Source organism: Triturus cristatus, chromosome 3_2, assembly GCF_964204655.1.
Source record: "Triturus cristatus chromosome 3_2, aTriCri1.1, whole genome shotgun sequence".
NCBI classification, from domain to species: domain Eukaryota; kingdom Metazoa; phylum Chordata; class Amphibia; order Caudata; family Salamandridae; genus Triturus; species Triturus cristatus.
In genome coordinates, this window is record NC_140584.1 from 959,143,402 (window position 1) to 959,162,023 (window position 18,622).

At 42.8% G+C, this 18,622-nt stretch overlaps 1 protein-coding gene across 3 annotated transcripts in view; it reads right to left on the reverse strand.

Moving 5' to 3' along the window:
• Positions 1-18,622, reverse strand: part of HEATR6 (HEAT repeat containing 6) — a 403,026-nt gene that overhangs the window by 279,646 nt on the left and 104,758 nt on the right. For 2 of the 3 annotated variants that reach the window (XM_085649503.1, XM_085649502.1), the window contains 2 exons: positions 5,158-5,450; positions 4,350-4,527 (listed from right to left, as the gene is read on the reverse strand). In XM_085649503.1, coding sequence (XP_085505629.1) covers positions 4,350-4,527; positions 5,158-5,450 — 471 coding nt within the window. The remainder of the gene's footprint in view (positions 1-4,349; positions 4,528-5,157; positions 5,451-18,622) is intronic. The other variant, XM_085649501.1, reaches the window with a different exon arrangement.

The window sequence follows — 18,622 nt, forward strand, 5'->3', positions numbered from 1 at the left end:
TTTTACCAGCTGCTGCTTGATCAGTTACAGCAGGTATAATAGATGTGTTTCCAGATTTAAACCGTTCATGCTGCAAATTCAACTTGTTTCCATATGTTGTGTTACTTTAGGCACCGGTATGTGTCCCTGTGATTTTCAGGAGTGAGTGGGGCTTCATGGTAGGAGTTACTGAGAGCTTCTAAGAGAGAGCTGGGGCTGAAGATAGTGAGAGGTTCTCACAGTGCCTGCTGGTGGGTCTGGCTACAAGCCCATCCGGTCACTGGCCTCTCTACAGCGTGCACAGAGCGATGGTCACGCATGTGCTAACTATTTACTGTTTTATGTGAAAGTGTCTGAAGGCGGTGTATATAGCTGTTAAAATATTACAACAAAATCATTGTTGTCTCACATTTATCTGTTATTGGTAACAAGCACTGGCAAAGGCAACAGGTTTGGCTTGGTTTAGGTGCATATCCATTACTGTGTGATCTGTATTTGACGGAAGCTTAAAGTGAGGTACCAAAATACTGGTGGGGTGGTACTATGGAAAGCACAGGATTTTACTTTACATATGTTAAGCCACACTGGCCCACATGCAGCAAAGCAAAAGCCGGTCGCAAACAGGCAGATTCTCAGAATCTGCCACTTTGCTACCGGTATTTTTGCATTTAGGATACATCATCCCAAATGCAAAAATCGCAATTTAAGGAATCTCTAAATTGCGATTCCTTAAATTGCGATTGCATTTAAGGAATCCCAAATTGAGATTCCTTAAATGCAATGCATTACAGTAAAAACTATTAGCGATTTCGCTAATAGGGGGAGCAAATTACCATGAAGTTGTACTTCATGGTAATTTGCAAAAACTTTGAAAAATGCACTTTTGTGCATTTTTCAAAGTTTCATGTTGCGCACACACATGCCCTTAGAGCATGTGTGTGTGCAACATATGTGCACAGATCAATTTCAGGGGTGCAATAGGGTGTCATTTTGACACCCTTGCACCCTTGAAATTGCATGAGCAATTTGCGAGTACCTACTGGTACTCGCAAATTGCTCATGCAATCTCCAATTCATTCCTATGGGCCTGGAGGCCCATAGGAATGAATGGGACGGCATTCCTTAATTGCGACTCGCAATTTGCGAGTCGCAATTAAGGAATGTGTAGGAATCGCTATTTTTATAGCGATTCCTACATGCATAGGCTTTTGCAATTCCTTAATTGCGATTCCTTAAAAATCGCAATTAAGGAATCGCAAAAGTCTTTGTTAATGCATGTGCCAGACTGTTGCTTACACAGGCCACACCGCTTGCAAGAGATTCCTATTTACGCATCTTAGGCCACACCCCTTTTGGAGACCATCTATTGTTTTCTTCCCGCTTGCCTGTTCAGTGGGAGGATTTCAGAAAGATGAGGGGAGGAAAGGGTGTATATGTCTAACCGAGTGATAGACTTCAGAGTACATTGTTGTTAATGACAGCACGGAAGTGACTGACGCTCTACAAAGAAAAATATCCCTTCCACAGATCTCAGTACTATTGAATTCATTGTTTCATATTGTCAGAATGTAAACCTTGCAAAAAATTATAATTGAAAAGATCATAATTTTTCAGACTCATTTACCTGATACGGCCAACAGTCATTGACAATGCCAATACGTCTAGTCTTTTTTAGGTTATGTTCTTTGTTGTGCGATTGATTTGAATTCAGTAACCGAATGTTTGCAGGGAGCACCTAACTGCCTCAAACGAACTACACAACAGAAAATAGACCACAGTTCTTCAAATCATCCACAATGCCTGAAACTGATCACAGTACGTGAAACTAACTGCAGTACGATATCTGAAACTGACCACAACCCTTGAAACAAGCATATGTGGTACTGAGTGGTATTATGTTGAGCATAGTTATGTTGTATTGAGTAGAGTGTAAATATGTGTTGTAAATATGTGTTGTGTAATTATGTGGTATTGAGTGTTATGATGTGGAGAGTATTTATGTTGCATTGATTAGTGTGTAAATATGTGGTTTGTAATTGTGTGGTACTGAGTGGTATGAGGTGTGTATTTATGTTGCATTGGGTAGAGTACATAACTACACTCAACATAATACCACTCAGTACCACATAATTACACATCACATAATTACACTGTATTCAGTACAACATAAATACACTCCACATACCACTCAGTACTACATAATTGTACGCCACGTAATTACTGTCTACTTAATGCAACATAAATACACTCCACACAATACCAATCTGTGCCACATAATTACACTGTACTCGATACAACATAAATACACACCTTTCACTCAAGTTCGTGCTATATAAAAAATAACCCCCCCCCCCCCCAAAAAAAATTGGAATGCAATAGCTCTCACATTACTGAATCTTGGAGCTAGTGTTGCATTGTTATTAGCAATGCCAACAGCTCAAACTTGTATAATGCGAGACCTATTGCATTGCAAATGCTGGTTTATATATTGTGATAATCTCGGCTCCTCTACATGGTCCGGTATCTCACCCCCTACTGCTATGGCATTCAAAAGTAGATTTAAATAAACTGTCCAGATCTGGGGCTCTGATTTATATAGATCTCATGGAATTGTATCCGGAGGAGGTGCCTTAGAACATTTTAACAAGGCAATAGCTTTAGCCGCATCCTCCAAGCTAAAAACATCTGGGTCAGCAGCTTCTATGGCATCAGGACAAGGTGTGTCTAGTATAGTTGCCTGGTTGATGATCAGCCACAAGTTACTGTGATCTTTTGCCTCAAAGATCAGAGAAATGGGACACCCATTTTTCTGCGGAAATATGATGGTAGCTTTTCACTTTTTCTGCTCTAGATTGAGCTACTGTAGGCCAAAATGACTGATTGTCATTTGTTTTGACAGCAGACAACAAAGCTTTCCAAATGTTGTCATCCCAGTTTTTTTAGCTAGATTTAAAGAAGCTTTGTAAATGCGTCTAGCTTCAGCTATTTGAGTCCTGTCACCACCTAGAACAGCTGACCTCAAGGAACGCATAGTCTGTCTGCAGGCGAGATCGTACCATTTTACCTCTTTGCCCAAGGCTGGTTTCTTGCTAACCACATCTTTATAAAATAGCTTTAGTAGCTCTTTGTATAATAAACTATGTATAGTTAGAATTTGGATTTCTGCTTCACTTAACCCTACATAGTTCGACAGGAAGGTAAGAAACGACTCATATCTGGGTCAGCAGTATTTGATTGGACAAAACATTTGGACACAAAATAGAACGCCAACTACTAGCTAGTATGGGTTCCGGCACTAATGAGTAACATATGATTGTTTTCCTTTCCAGGGATGCCCCAGTTAGTATCAAATTCAGGGAGTCATAATCACTATCTGGTCACCAATAAACTTACATATCAAACAGAAGCGGTCACAATCTCACAACTAAGACAACAAAATCAATAACACTTGCATGGGAACCTCTCCTGAAAGTAGGGGCACGATCTGGATCAGAAGTAGTAGAGAGGCTAATTTGAGTGCAGTGGCTGAAAATGTAACCATGGGTTTCCCTGCAAGTGATGGAATGCCCCACATTTCGTCTTCCTCTTCTGTGATCTCAATGATATATAAGGAAGGTTCATAGGATGTATCGAAATCACCAGACAATACTATTTTTGGTGTTTGGATGTAAAGAGTCTAAAAGTTCTTTCAAAATACATAAAGTGGGAGATTATTTACTCGTTTAGATCGTTCTTACATATATGTTTATAAAAACCAAGCTAAGCCCTGTGGGGGGAGTAATACTAATCCCCATCAAGTCAGGACATTTTGACTGCAATAAAATGTATGAGCTAAATACATAAGTCTTAATTAGAATCAAAAGACCCCCAATTGCCCTCCCATAGCGCTCGGGGGTTTTGCTTCCACACTAAAAGTAATAAAACCCATCTATAAACACTTTTTCAATAGCCCAGGCCTCTTAGAACATGCAAACATCATGATCACCAATATAAAACACCCAATCAATTTTGATTAAATTCCTGCCAGATTCCAAGATAGTATACTAATACTAGATTGTGAGCAATTAGCACCAACTACCTCAGAGCCCAAATTGCTAAGTGGGCATAAAGTTGCCTCTGCGTGCATAGTTATTTTGCCATCCACCGGTCTCCACAAATCTGATCTGTGTCTGACTCTAGCAGACGTTTTAACGAGACTTCCTGTGCATGATAGGCAAGCTGTAATTTCTTTTTCCCAGCTTTTAGCCTCATTTTCATCCAAGAACTCAATACTACCAGATACAGCCAAAGTAGGGCTTCTGTTACTGTTATTAAAAGAGTTGACAGTGACACCAATTGGATCAGATAATACACAATCAGATATACATTACCTTTGGAAAAGGATCTTTTAAAGCAATGGTCATCAAGGAAACAGACTGGGGGCTTCCAATTCCAGGTGTATCAGGCACAAAGACAGACCAGTAACCATATAAAATTCTTTTCTCGATGGACTTGATAGTTGAGAGGAAGCACGATAAAGCAGATTGCCGAACTTTGGCCTGATAAGATCTTAAATGGCAGAAAGTGTATGTTTAATAACATCTGAGAATAAAGATATTGTTTTACAGACCAAATACATTTACCCCACAGAAAACTATTTTACTGAGAAAAATAAGTAATTGTAAAAAACACAACAATTGCACATAAAATGTAGTTGTATTTCAAAGCACCATATTAGATATGTAAAGATTAGAAATGTAGTCTTCTAGGATAACTAACATTACTAAAAGTAGTAAGTTTGAATTTAAGTAGGAGGTACAGGTGAGAAAATATGTATTTTTGCACTTTTCGACCCTCGTTTACCCAGACTTCCAATTATCCCAGCTTAATAGCTAGATTACTCAAGCGAAGGAATACCTTCCCCTGGAACTTTATGCAGTTTTAGTGCTTGCATATGGACATAGGCCCCTAGAAAAATGTGGAGACGGGCAAAGGATGACACAGCTCAGGAATAAGCATTCCAACTGGCTACTACAGGTCATTGCGTAATTTGCATTTATGAGAACAAAGCAGATACTAAAAAGGGTGGGCTTCTAATTCTCAAAAGAGGTACAATTAACGGGCAACTGTTGAAATCGGCCTATGTGGTTCTGCACAAAACACATTTTCTTTTTAAAATGATTCAAAATAAGTACAAACCTAATTTTGTTCTGGATTCCACCTTCTGTGTCGGAGTACTCTGAATCACTGCTACTGACCCTTTTCCAGTACTGCGATGAGGCGTGCTCCTTTCCTCCAGTTATATATGTGTTGCTTGAGGGACCAGTCACAGAGGCAAGATATGTACTGTGTTGCGCATCCCCCGCACATAACTTCAGTTTGTCCATTCCGTGGATGAGGCCCACTCCAGTATCATCTTCAAATTCATCTTTAGTCTCTTCCTCCTGGTGTCCTTTTTTCACTTTGCCTCTGGATTTCTTCCTTTTGCTCTGCTTTAGAGTGGAAACACAGAACTAAAGTTATAAGCCGTAAAATGGCTATTAAGATCTGTTGAGCAGAGGTGATGTTTGTGCTCTGCACAGTGTTTTTAGTGCCATTTAATGCCAACAGGATACAAAACAACATTTTCTTGTTTGCAGACTACACGTGCATTTTACAAGGGGTTGTCTGTTTATCAGCACGACATGTATAAATTCTGTTGTGCTGAATATTCCAGTGCCAGCCAGAGCTGAAGACACTGATCTCCTCGTTCAAATGTTGGAAGTGGTGCTGAGAGGTAGAGGAATGCTAGTGATTGAGGCGTTAGAAGCTGGAGAAGGGATGGGAACCCAGAAACTGTTGCTAGTGACCCTGAAGTTGCCTTTGTACATTTAGACTTTGGGTAGCTCGTAATTTAGAAGAGTGCTGCCTGTGGTCTCTTTCAGACTTATCCTCACAGAATACCCAGGGTCCTAAGACTAAAAACGTTACGTTCAATGAACCACACTCCCTTCCTCAGTTATAACACTTCAGGTTGAGAGGGAAGCCCTGAGGTGACTGATCCGAGTTACAAAGTCTGGCAACACTTAAGCAATTAAGTTTCCATGATGTAACAGTAAGACTAAAAGAAGCTAGTGAATGATTGAACTATGTGAGGTGGCAATACATAACAGGGTGCGGGGAAATTTACACATTGGGAACGCATTGCCATTATGGTTTGTTTAATACATAGACACATGGGTTCCAAAGGGCAGAGATCGACTTAGCTTAAGGTAACTGAAATAGCAATATTCACTCCAACTCCTATTTTTATATTATACTGCAATTAAAATGGGAAGGCTCTTCATGTAACAAGTAAATTGGTAACCTTAAGGTGAGGGCTTCTAGTGCAGAAGAGTGAATAAAAAGTTGAAAAGTATTGCTGCATACATGCACCCTGCGATAAAGCAAAGGGCTTTCATTTTAAGTTTGTGGCTTCGACCCACATACAACAGGGTGCCCATGGCTCACTAAGTTTGCCTAAAACAAATTGTTAATTTGGGATGCTTTTCTTGAATTGCAATTTAAACAGCATTTTCCCGCAGCTACACCCAACAATGATATGCAATGTTTAGCAATAGCTTTATCCAAATGCTACATGCATTTCACCACAAACACTTTATATGACACTGTATGGCAAATATCACCTCTAAGTATGTGTTAAAAGATAAATTACAAAGCCTCATAACAGAACTGATGGAAAACTTGTAAAAGAATGGCTTTCAACAACTTCCACACTACACGGTTCGCCATAAAATGCAAAATGATGTCTATAGAATCCTATAAGCTCACCTACATACTAATTAAACATTTCTGTAGTGTTCTAGATTTCAGTGTGTCTTTCAAGGTTTTTTTGACTACTGGTGAAGATAATTTCTAATGGTATTTAGTGTTCTGCACGATTTGCTTAGGTTGCCAAAGGACTAGGTCATGGTGCCAATCTTTAGCATGCTGCCAACACCAGTGCCTCATATTGTACTGCGTCTAGCATTTATTTCACAATCATCTCAAAGGTCACAAACCATTATGCAACGCTGAAAGCATACCACAAAATCAATTTACCATGTATTTTTCTATTGCATAACAGGTATCACCTCCACAGAATGGAAAGCACGATGAATGTTCATTGACCTACGAATGATCCCATACAAGTCAGTTAATGATACTCATTGCTCACCAAGTTTTGTTCTATGGGATGCTTAATATTGCATGGCCTATAAACCATATGCTCAAGGATATGGTCACATGCAAATGGTCAGTACCCTGTCCCGTTATATTTGAACATGTACATGATACGTTTTTAACAATGGTACAACACCTAGGTTTGGTCTAACAAAAACTAATCAGGATAGAAAAAAAAACAGACATTGCGGCCTCTGTGTTGCATTCTCTCTCACGACTGACATTTCTCCACCCGCACAGCACCAACACTGAGGCAGATGTAGACGTGGAAATACCATAGCAGGGATTGGAGATATGAGGGGAGAAATGTCATCCTTTCCCCAAAAAAAGAAGAGAGGTATGGGGGATACCTCAAAGAAGAAGAAGAAAAAAAGAAGCACAGGTATTGGGGTGTTCCCCTCTAACCCCCCTACAATTCCGTAATAATTAAACAACAAAAAATACATAAAAGCCTGAATTAACCACTATCTACATCTCGGTAAGTAAAAAAATAAATACGTGGTGAAAATTCAACTGCAATGCTTCATTGGCTCCACAAGTTAATGTTATTGTTAGGGTTGCAAACCTAGATTTGTCCTTGCTCAGGAACACAGCATCACTTACGCAAACCAGTCACTAAGTGAGACTGAAAAAAAGGCCAAGTAATAGATGGAATGGGCTACTGTAGTGTGGCTTATACAGGGTCCCAAAAAGGACGTTGTAAAATATGCAGACAAACTGCTCCTTAACCTCTGCAAACACAAGCATTCAAAACTGACCTTACAAGCCTCAGTGAGGCTCGCAGAGGAATCCATGATTGGATTTGAAGTTGATTGCAATCACTGTCCACAAGACCTAATACAGCAAAGAACCCCTGCTACCTTTAAAACCTATCACAACATTACCTCCCAACCATTACCTCTGTACACGATCCAAAAACAAAACCGCACACAAGAACATGAGGCAGATCCCTGGGCATCTAGGGCTCCTAAATCTGAAATACCTTGGGACCCAACCTGGGAGCAGAGCCCGACCAGATCCTGTTTAGAAAAAAGCTGAAGACTGAACTCTTTAAGCAAACGCTGAGTGGATTTCTGGCATCAACAAGTACATAGTATAACTATTGAATAAGGATAGTTATCTTAGACTCAGATGGACTCTGCTCTGTTCTTCCTTGGTCACATCAGGCTACTTTTCCTCTCGCGCTTTTTAGTAGTCACTAGACTATATAAACAAATGAATTTCCTTTTTAGGTCTCGGCTGCGAAAGGCTGCGCTTGCGCAGTCTCGCTCCGAGATTTAATGAGTTTGAGTGACTTTGAGAAGAGGGGCTTGCACCCGCCCCTCTTCTCTCCTGTTCTCCATTGGCTGGCCTCTTAAATGCTGGCCAGCCACTGGAGAAGAGGTCCAGTCACTCCGTTGAAGCCCCGTCCTTTTCGGATCGGGGGGCGTGTTTTTTGCGAGAAGTCTCAGGGAGGAGACAACAGCAAAACACGCCCCCAATCCGAAAAGGACACTCCCTTTCTCCGAGGCATTTTCTGCTGTGCCTCGGAGAAAGGCGGTGGTGTCCCGGCGTTGCTCCCTCACCTGATCTCAATGCGTGGTGGTCTCCCACTCACCAGACCACCTGCAAATCAACGAAGCTGAAGGTACGCAGCAAAGCTGAAGCTTGAAAGGGAACACAGCAGGATGACGAGATGAACAACAAAAACACTGCGCGAGTATAACGTTGCCAAACACACGACAGTGTTGCGCTAATGGAGAGTCGTAAAATATACATTCGGATAAACATCTAAAAACATAATATACGATCTACCTAGCATGAATGTAGGTGATCTTCGACCACTGTGTACTGTGCTCTAAAATGGCCCATTTAAGCGATTGAGCTCGGGGCATATCAGAAAATCCCCTCCCTAGTCCCGCGGGAGAGCGCATGATGTCACTAGTTCGGGGCGCGCGCCACAGTGGTGAGTAAATTGCAGGGGGTGTGCACGCTAAAGCAGCGGGTTCTCGTGAAAACGAGGAGTCTCTGGGTACAAGATGCAGCCTCCATTTACGTATGATTTGTCCCTTTTTTCTTTCCATGATGCGGTAGTGAGTACTACCCAACCCAGCGCGCGCCGGGAGGTGAGGCCGGATGTACGCCTGCGCGGCACTTCCTGTTTCCCTGCAGCTTAGTCTTGGTTTAGGGTGGTGGCTGCTTCAGTCTGCGATCTGTGTCCGCCTGCGGCCGAGGTCGGATCAGGAGGGTTGCTAACCCGCTCGAGCGCCAGTGTTAGCGCCGTCCTCTAGAGCAGGGCCGCCGCAGCCACCATGCAGGCCATCAAGTGTGTGGTGGTCGGGGACGGGTGAGTGACGGCTGACTCCGCGCCCTGCGTGCATGGACGCGCCCTGCGTGCATGGACGCGCCCCTCCTTACCACTAGGAGTCCTATTAGGTCTGAGACCCCCACCCCACCCACACCTTTCTTGTGCGCACAGCACCCTCGGCCTGTGCCCCTGACCCAACCGTAATTTCACACCTCCTTCTTCAGAGCCACATATTCACATATTCTTGTCTATCACACTGTATCCCTCGGCTAGTATGTTTTCCTGTGCTTCGTTTCTTGTGTTTTTCTCTCCTCTAACCCCTTTTCACACTTCATAACCAGCTTGTTTTTTTAAAAAGGGGATCCACTTACGCAAATACTAATCATATATCCCCCAAGGTTTTAGTGTGGTGGCCTTTGAGGTCTTGTTCGGTCTGGACGATGTGCCTGTGGGTTTCCTTAACAGCGTCGCGACCATATTTTTGTGGGTTTGTCACTGGTTTTTGCAGTAACCCATTCATGGGATGTTTTAGTGTTCGATAGGACACACTATTCTCATATTGGTTATTTTCTTCTATCAATTAGTACTTGGTAAGCGTGGCCCATCACCTCGGGCAGTATCCTCGCGATGGGGTTGAAGTAAAATTCTACTATTAGAAATACTCGTCGGTATATATATATATATAGGTTCACTTCATTTCTGCATCCATCAATGTAGAGCAGATCGAAGCGGGTAAACCCATCTAGCATCAATAACACCTTTACAGTAAACCGCATGTTTGAGGTTAAGGGAAGTGCTCGCCGTCGCTGAAATAGGTGCCGCTCGATGGTGCATCCTGTCCCTCCCACGCCTCGGGTCCTACTGGGTGCATCAAGCCTTTCCTGAAAAGTCTACCACCGGGTCACTCGGACCTCTGGAAAATTACCATCTGGACATTATTTTCAGTTGAGGAATCCCTCCCACCTTTCCGCTCCTTGTGTCCAGGAAAAGTCCTTTGCGCGGAGCTGGATGTCGAGATCCATGTTTTGTCGCCAGGTTTTTTTATTGTTACTAATGTTACTCTACCAGCTGGTTTCGCGACATACCAATATTTATAGCACTCTACAAAATCACGTGGATACACCTGTACAGCAGAGGAATCACGTAAAATAGGTACGCAAGACACCACACACTTGTACTCACGCCCAACATAGCATATACGTTGTACCTTGAGCAGAAAGCCACCTAGCGCCTGTTTCAACTTCTGCTGGTGCTTCTTGCTGTAGGAGTGTCCCTTGCCAGTGAAGGAGGTCTGTCGGCAAACCGGGCAATAGTGCACCCCCATGACTGAACCTGGAGGGCAGGTTGTGCGGCGGCCGTCATCACCAGTCATTCCCTGGCACAGCCAGGGCCGCCATCTTCTGAAGATTAAATAATTCTGAACTTTGCTCCGGGGTCACAGGTCATACCAGTAGCTACAGTCACCGGTGACTGTAGCTACACAATCAGAATGTTTTATCGTTATTTATTGTTTTAACAAGATTGCAATTTTAAAATGTGACTAATCCGGTATTTTAAATAAGCCATTTCATCCCGTTCGAAGATGGCCGCTACCCTCACTCCCAATCGCAAGCGATCATTTCATTTCGTTCACCCGCCCCTAACACAGCCAATTGACTTAAGAAGGAGACGCCCATTACTTAGAGTAATGACTCGTCTACGCAAAGCCCATGTTCGAATCAGAACAGTTCATACTGCCTTTGATTGGATCTAAGAAATCCGACCAATAATAACGCATACATGCCAACATTTCAGAACACCAAAGTGGGAGATTTAAAAAAAAATTAAAAAAATCGGGAGAATGGGGCCTTCAATCGGGTTTCTGTCATGTATGGACTTTGGAAGTGTGCTGCTGCAGGATCGGACATTTCAAAGCAAATCCACGTGTTTTGTTTTTAAGCACCTTTCAGAAGCATGGAGCACAATGGCAGGCAGAGAAAGAGAGGGATGCAAAAGTTGTGCACTGGCCTGGCAGGTTGCGGTCAGTGCATACACCCTCCTCCGTCAGCCCGGGCTGAAACAGCTTCTGGGCACACACACAGCACCCCTCCCCCCCAGTACTTCACAGGTGTTTAAAAGACCATTCGGTTGGTAATGGGGCTTTGTTGGTTTTTCACCCCTTCTAGAGCCCCTGCATCGCCATTCTGACTATTGTCTGGGTTGCTCTATGGGAATAGCTCTGTGTAGGTGGCTATGTGTGGGTAGCTCTGTGTTTGTCGGTGGCTTTGTGTGTGTGGCTCTGTGTGTGGGTGCAAATGCAATAGGTCTCGCATTTGAGATAGATTAAGCTATTGACATTGTAAATAATGGCGTTTCTTTAAATGTTTTAAAAATAAAAACATAAACAAAAATAATGTCATGAGCAGTGCCAATAGCTCTAGCTTTAACACTGCCGAGACCATTGCATTGTAAATGCTTGTTTAAAATGGTACTCAGTGATTCAACAAATGCAAGAGGAATGGCTGCGATGGCAATGTGGATTCAGACTGGTAAAATGCAGGTCACACTAGAAGTCAGCACTGGGTACTTAACAAGCTGAGCCATCTTGCTAGTATCAAGCAAATGCAACAATACGAATATATGCCACAGAGGTTAAGGCGGAGGCTAAGGGGGACTCCTCGCTAATTAGGAAATCTACTTTGCATCCTAAATAATTCTGACCCTCTTTAACCTATTTGCAACAAACATGGAGAAAAAATAATTATCAAAAGACACTTATGTGTGCCTAATGTGGTGCAGATCATTGAAACAGTTCATAATTATAAAGAGGCGGGGATGGGAGGGAAATCACAGATTATTTCTCACTTGCCTTAAAAATTAGATTTCCCACAGAAAACGTTACTCCTTGCGTAACTCCAAAACAGTTGAATAGATGGTTGTGACACTTCTAATGGCACAGCATCCTTTCTTTCATATGCTCTTACTTTGATAAAAATCAATTCAGCGGTTTGGAAATGTAACGTAAGATGTGAGTGTTCAGTGTGCATGCCAAAGCATGTATATTTATCACACTAATTGATTGCAGACAATCACAACACATGGCATATGCACAACACTGCACAAGTACTGAACACTCACAGGTGTTTCCCTTAAAATGGTCATAAACAACGGAAGGTAAAATAAAGGAGAAAAGGGGAAAATAAAGTATCTCAGAAGGAGAACCAATGGAGTATGTTTCATCTGTGGACAAATAAGCCTGCCCACTTATGAATATCTTGATACTGCCAGGGCAGGGAGAGAGAAAACAGAACAAGCATTGGCATAGCCAATAAGTTGCGCCTTTGGGATCTTATAAGTGCTTAGCCAGAGCTTTTGGCTTTGCCACTATCTTTGAGCTATGTTGTAGAGCAGTATGGCTGCTGTGCAGCATGTTGGAAAGTTATAATAAAAAAGTGTAAAGCATTTTTGTTACCTTATATATAACCAAGAAGACATTATGTACAGCTGAACGACCTTATTAAAACAAGCATTGGCATAGCCAATAGGTCTCGCCTTTGGGACCTTATAATTGTTTAACCATGCAACAGTTAATGTTGTTGCACCAAGGATATTGTGCTGCATAACTAAATACTTATAAGGTCCTAAAAGCGAGACCTATTGGCTATGCCAATGCTTGTTCTTTTTTGTTGTTTCTTCTGCCCTCTGCTGCCAACTCTGTTTGCCTACCCGGTGCCCTTTCAAGATGAGGAGCAGAAACATGGACTGTGTGATTAATCCAGGGGACAAGTGTGCAAGCAACAGGGCGTAGGAAGCTGCTGTTATCACACCTCTCTCCATCCACAAATAAACAGCAGGGGGTACCCTGCAACCTGCCATTATAATCAAAGACAGGAAATAAGCTCCAATCATAGGGCAATCAAAAGACACAAACACCGATACGCTGCAAGCATTTTGTTTTCCAAAGAAAATGATTATCAAATAAGAACTGCCAATAATATTAAAGCATAAGTTGTGGTTTCTTTTATTTTCTTAGTATTCAAGACCTAGCATAATGTGCAGCGCTATATAATTGTAAAGCGACCAAAAGGAAATACTGCATTCGGTCACTGGCTTAAACCAGTGGTTCTTAAACTATGGTCCAGAAACCCCTGGGGGTCTGCAAAGCATGCTTAGAAAATTAAATAATATTAACAGATTAATAAAGTGTATATAAATAAAGAGACAAAATGTAAAGTTGAACATTTTAAAATGTTCTGTAAATGTTAAGGAATTTAAAATATGAAACTAAAAATTAAGTTAGTAGCCTCAGATTGATTTGTGGGAACAGTGTAATTGCATCAAACAGAACATAGTATAAATGATCAGTGGCCTCAATTGAATTTAGAAGAGCTCCAACCTTCCCATTAAAATGAAAATTGAGATTTTTTTAACTCTATTTGTGAATAAAATAAAATATTTTATCAATTCTCTATTTGTTTGATGGATGTATTTTTCTGTATTTTTGGTCTTTTGTTTTGCTGTTCAAATCATAATAGATGCTGACACCAGGGTATTGACTCATTGGGGATCCCCGGATTCCAATGATGAATCAGTGGGGGTTCTCAGTTCCAGTAATGAATAAGTGGTAGTCCACAGAAGTCGAAAGGTTATAAACCATTGGTTAAACAAACAATGATAACTCGACCATTTCCCTTTATCCATGATATGCATCTGTCGATAAGCAACATGTACACTAGGCCTGGGCGAAATTTTAAGTATGCTGGAGTAATTGGGGTAATTTCAGTAATTATGCATTAGTCTTATGATGCAAAATTAATGAAATTACGTGATTACATCAGCTTGAGTACTTAAAAGTAATTTGGAGCAAAACTCCTACAGCAGGAGCACAGGAACAACGAACGAAGAGAGAGTGAACGGATCCTAGCTACTGCTGTTCATGTTCTGTAGCATTTAGTGCTAATTTCTTAGCTCAAAAGCATCCTCTGGCCCAATTTGGATGCAACGGTGCATTTAGCAGTAAGAAAATGGCACTAAATGCTGGATTATGCTTCTCACATATGTATGCACAGTTACGAGTAATTTGCGGTTATTACGAGTAATTACGCTAGAGAGAATTACGCTGGTTATGCCCACCTCTAATATATACCTTCTACAGGGATCTATGTGTAACCCACAGGACACAAGCTTGAATCAATATTTCATCCTTCTGAGGCTGACAAAATGGATGCCAATGACTGGACTATGGAACATGTACAGTAGGTACTGCGGAACTGCAAAATCCGCTGTTTGAAGCACTAGGTAGAACACTAGTTATATATTTGATAAATTACAAAAACGTAGTTTTCACATAAAGTCAAGATTACAGCAGGTAAAGTAAAGCCCCTAAAATATAGTCTCTAAACTACCGAAGTGCATCAGTAAAGGTGTAGCAGTCTACACCAATTGTACCTATTTCACAGCATAGAGCTGTCCAGTCTGAATATGGACTTCCATGTTTTGCTATGTAGATGACATTTGCATGCAATATCATTTATTTCTGACAGTATACGCTTTTATTTAAGCCGGGTTCAATCGAACGCCTTCATCGCCAACTTGCGAAAAATAAGTACAGCTGCACTGAGTATCAAAAACATTTCTTAATACAAAGGGATCTATTAAAGCTTTTTCTATTAAAAACGAGCTGTTATAATATGAAATCTGAAAAGTTTCGTCCCCATGTATAAACACTTTGTTTTCTGCACTCTGCATGGGTGACAGACATCTTCCATCGCATGGGCAGGCATTGCCGCTTTAAGAAATGGTCTCATTCTCAATGATTAATAAAACAAGTGCGCACCGACGGCAAAAGTAGGCTGGCGAGTGGTGTACGATGCAGTGCGCGCTGCAAAGGAGAGCCATGGGGCTGAAAGCTGCCGGAAGCGCGTGTACGCTCGCATGAACGCAAGCGCTGGCCAGTCAGCAGCACTTTGAAAACTCACCTACAAAATGTCTCTCCGAGCAGCACATGCGCGCTGACTCAGCGAGACCTAAAAAAAGTATTAACATAAAAAATGTCTTCTAGTTTTATTGTCCCTGCAATGATGGCAACTTCTTTCTGTCTGTTCTAATGATTGCTTGTTATAGCTTTTTTATGTTATGGGGCAGGGGACATAAACAACGGGAGGGTGGAGGTTGGGAAATAGTACCTGAATTGCAAAACGAGAGGGCAGACAGAGGTGGTGTTAAGTGATGTTGAGGTAGTGGTGTGCTGGTGCAGAGGCGTTGCTCAAGAAATGCTGATTGACACTTAGGTGGTGTGGAGGTGGTGCTGAATGATGAAGTGGTGGTGCTGCACTGGTGACCAGGTGGCGCTATGCTAGTGCTAAGGTGGTGCTGAGTTGGTGTTCTACTGCGGTGATGCTGCGCTGATCAATCAATCAATCAATCAAGGAATTTGTAAAGTGCACTACTTACCCATGAGGGTCTCAAGGCGCTGAAGGGAGGGGGGAACCACTACTGCTCGAAGAGCCAGGTCTTGAGATGTCTTCTGAAGGTGAGCAGGTCCTGGGTCTGCCGTAGGTGGGTGGGGAGGGAGTTCCAGATGCTGAGGTGGTGCTGCGCTGGTGCTGAGGTGGAGATGCACTGGTGGTAGTGCACTGATGCAAAGGTGATGCTCTGCTAATGCGGAGATGGTGCTGTACTGATGTTTAGGTGGTACTGCGCTAGTGCTGAGGTGGTGCTGCGCTAGTGCTGAGGTGGGGCTGCACTGTTGGTGGTGCACAAATTAGGAGGTTGGTGCTGTTCTGATGGTGATGTGCTTAGGTTTTGTGCTATGGTGGTGCCGAGTGATACTGAGGTGGTGCTGAGGTAGTGGTGTGCTTCTGCAGAGTTGGTGCTGAGTGATGCTGAGGTGGTGCGGAGTGATGCTTTGGCAGTGCTCAGGTGGTGCTGAGTTGCTGCTGCGTGGTGCTGAGCGGATTCTGTGGTGCTGATTTTGAAGTGGTGCTGTGGTGGTGTTGAGTGATGCTGAGGAGATGCTGCGCTGGTGCGGAGTGATGCTGTGGTGGCACAGAGTGATGCTGCGCTGATTCGAGGTGGTGGTGCTGCACTGATGCAGTGGTAGTGCTTCCCTAGTAGTGAGGTGGTGCTGCACTGGTGCAGAAGAGGTGCTGTTCTGGTGCTGAAGTGGCGTGCTGGTGCTGAGATGGTGTTGAGATGGTGCTGCGCTGGGGCGGAGGTGGTGCTGTACTGGGGTGGAGGTGGTGCTGCGCAGGGGCAGAGGTGGTACTGAGGTAGTGCTGTGCTGGTGTTGTGGTGTCCAGGTGCTGCTGAGTGATGCTCAAGTATCGGGGGGGGGCATAAGTGATGTCAGAGAGTCTAGGAGCTACAGGAGCTACAAAAGTAAAGGTAATAGGCTGCACAGAACGGTTGGCTTGAATATTCTCTCTTTTCCCATCAAACTTTAAAAAGCACCAGCCCACCCAAATGCGCAGCTTCCCACTTGTACTCAGCCATGATGCACATTTCTCAGGCAACGTACTGTACTGTTTGCATTTTATAATGACATTCCTTTTCTGAAATTCAATATGCTTAGTGTCTCAAACCCTCTGAAGAGGGAAAAGTGCAACACGTCTGCAGCCAAAACAACTGAATAAAAATACATAGAAATCCACTTAAATACAACAGCACCATCAATGATTCACAGTAGATAAAATGTTAAAGCTCAAAATAAATACGGGGGAGGGAAGCGAAGGGACCGAGAAAGAGCGGCAATAACAAGGCTTTTTAACGCACCAACAGGACAGGTGCCTCGACGCAAGTCATCACTAGAACATCCTGTGCGCGACTGCAAGTGTATTGAACAGCAAATGAAAACAAATACAAATTCAGACTGTTGGGATCTTTTTACATTGATATGGCGTTTACGGAGTGTATGCGGAACCCCGCCCCCGCGCTGGGCTGGAGAGGTTCATCCGCCTCATAGCGCTCGTGTTTGGTTTATCTCTCAGGACGGTGATTTGTGCGGGAGGTTATGAACAGTAACAGACCGCTGGCGGGAGCTGGGCCGCAGCTGTGTGGAAGAGGGGACAGACATCTGGCACAAACCTGTGGTGGCTTCAGATCTGATTCCTGCCGTTCATCACCACATAATATTAACATCTATCACTGACTGGGTGCGGATGGGGAAGGTTAACATTAATAGCAGGAAGAGGGCAGCAACAGGAGCACCAGCGGGATAGGAAGCAAGACATCAGACGCAAGTGGGTTCAAAAAACATAAGAGACAGCAGGAGGAGGGCGGGAGGGGCATCAAGACAAACCTTTTAAATGTTGCTTCATCTTCAACGTGAAGTTCTGTTCACAACCAAATAGAACTGCAATGTCAGGCTATTATTTCGTATTTAAATCCGGCTTCCTTGTTCTGCTGTTATAACAGGCCAGGGCCAAGAAAGTGGGGAATGGTATTTCCAAACACCCACTGTCCTGTATGTTTTTTAATAATATTAGAATTGCTCGCAGACTATCAATTCCTATCTATGGGGAGATACATGGACACGCTGCGGTGGGATTGGTAAGCGCTCACAAGAAAAGTGGGCCACCCATACTGTGATGACATATATGAGCAACGTAGTTGCAAGAAGCAATTCAATTCCGGGCACAGCAGGTAAGTCTAAAATGAGCGATTGCCTCTAAAAATATACGCTGCTTCACCTCAGCGGTTCAAAATCTCCCCTAACTTTGTTAATGGGTGAAATAGGACTGACTCGTGATTGTGTTGGCAAAGCTTTTGAATTCTTAGAGCGCTGCATGTCTATGCAATGACATTTAAAGTACTACTGGGAGTGTGCTTTATTGCAGACTGTTCACATCCCGGGGAGGCAGAGATGCATACAGCTGCAGTCTTATGTGTGAAATAGCAACGCTTAAACATTGTTCTCCGCTGGGGTCTGCAATACAATCCCTTTTGAAAGCTCATTGTAATAAATAAGACATTTCACCACGTACAAATAAAACAACTGCTGAATCCCTAGTGTCTACTAGCAAGTTATATTGTTAAGTAACCTCATATTACAATCGGTGTTTGGAGAGCACGAGGAGGCATCGCTTGACAGTGGTTTTATTTCACCAATGATTGAAACATAAAAAAGCATCAAAAGTTGAAAGTGCGCAACTTAAAGCTCCTTCCATTTTCATAAAACGAAGCAATAACAGCATATTT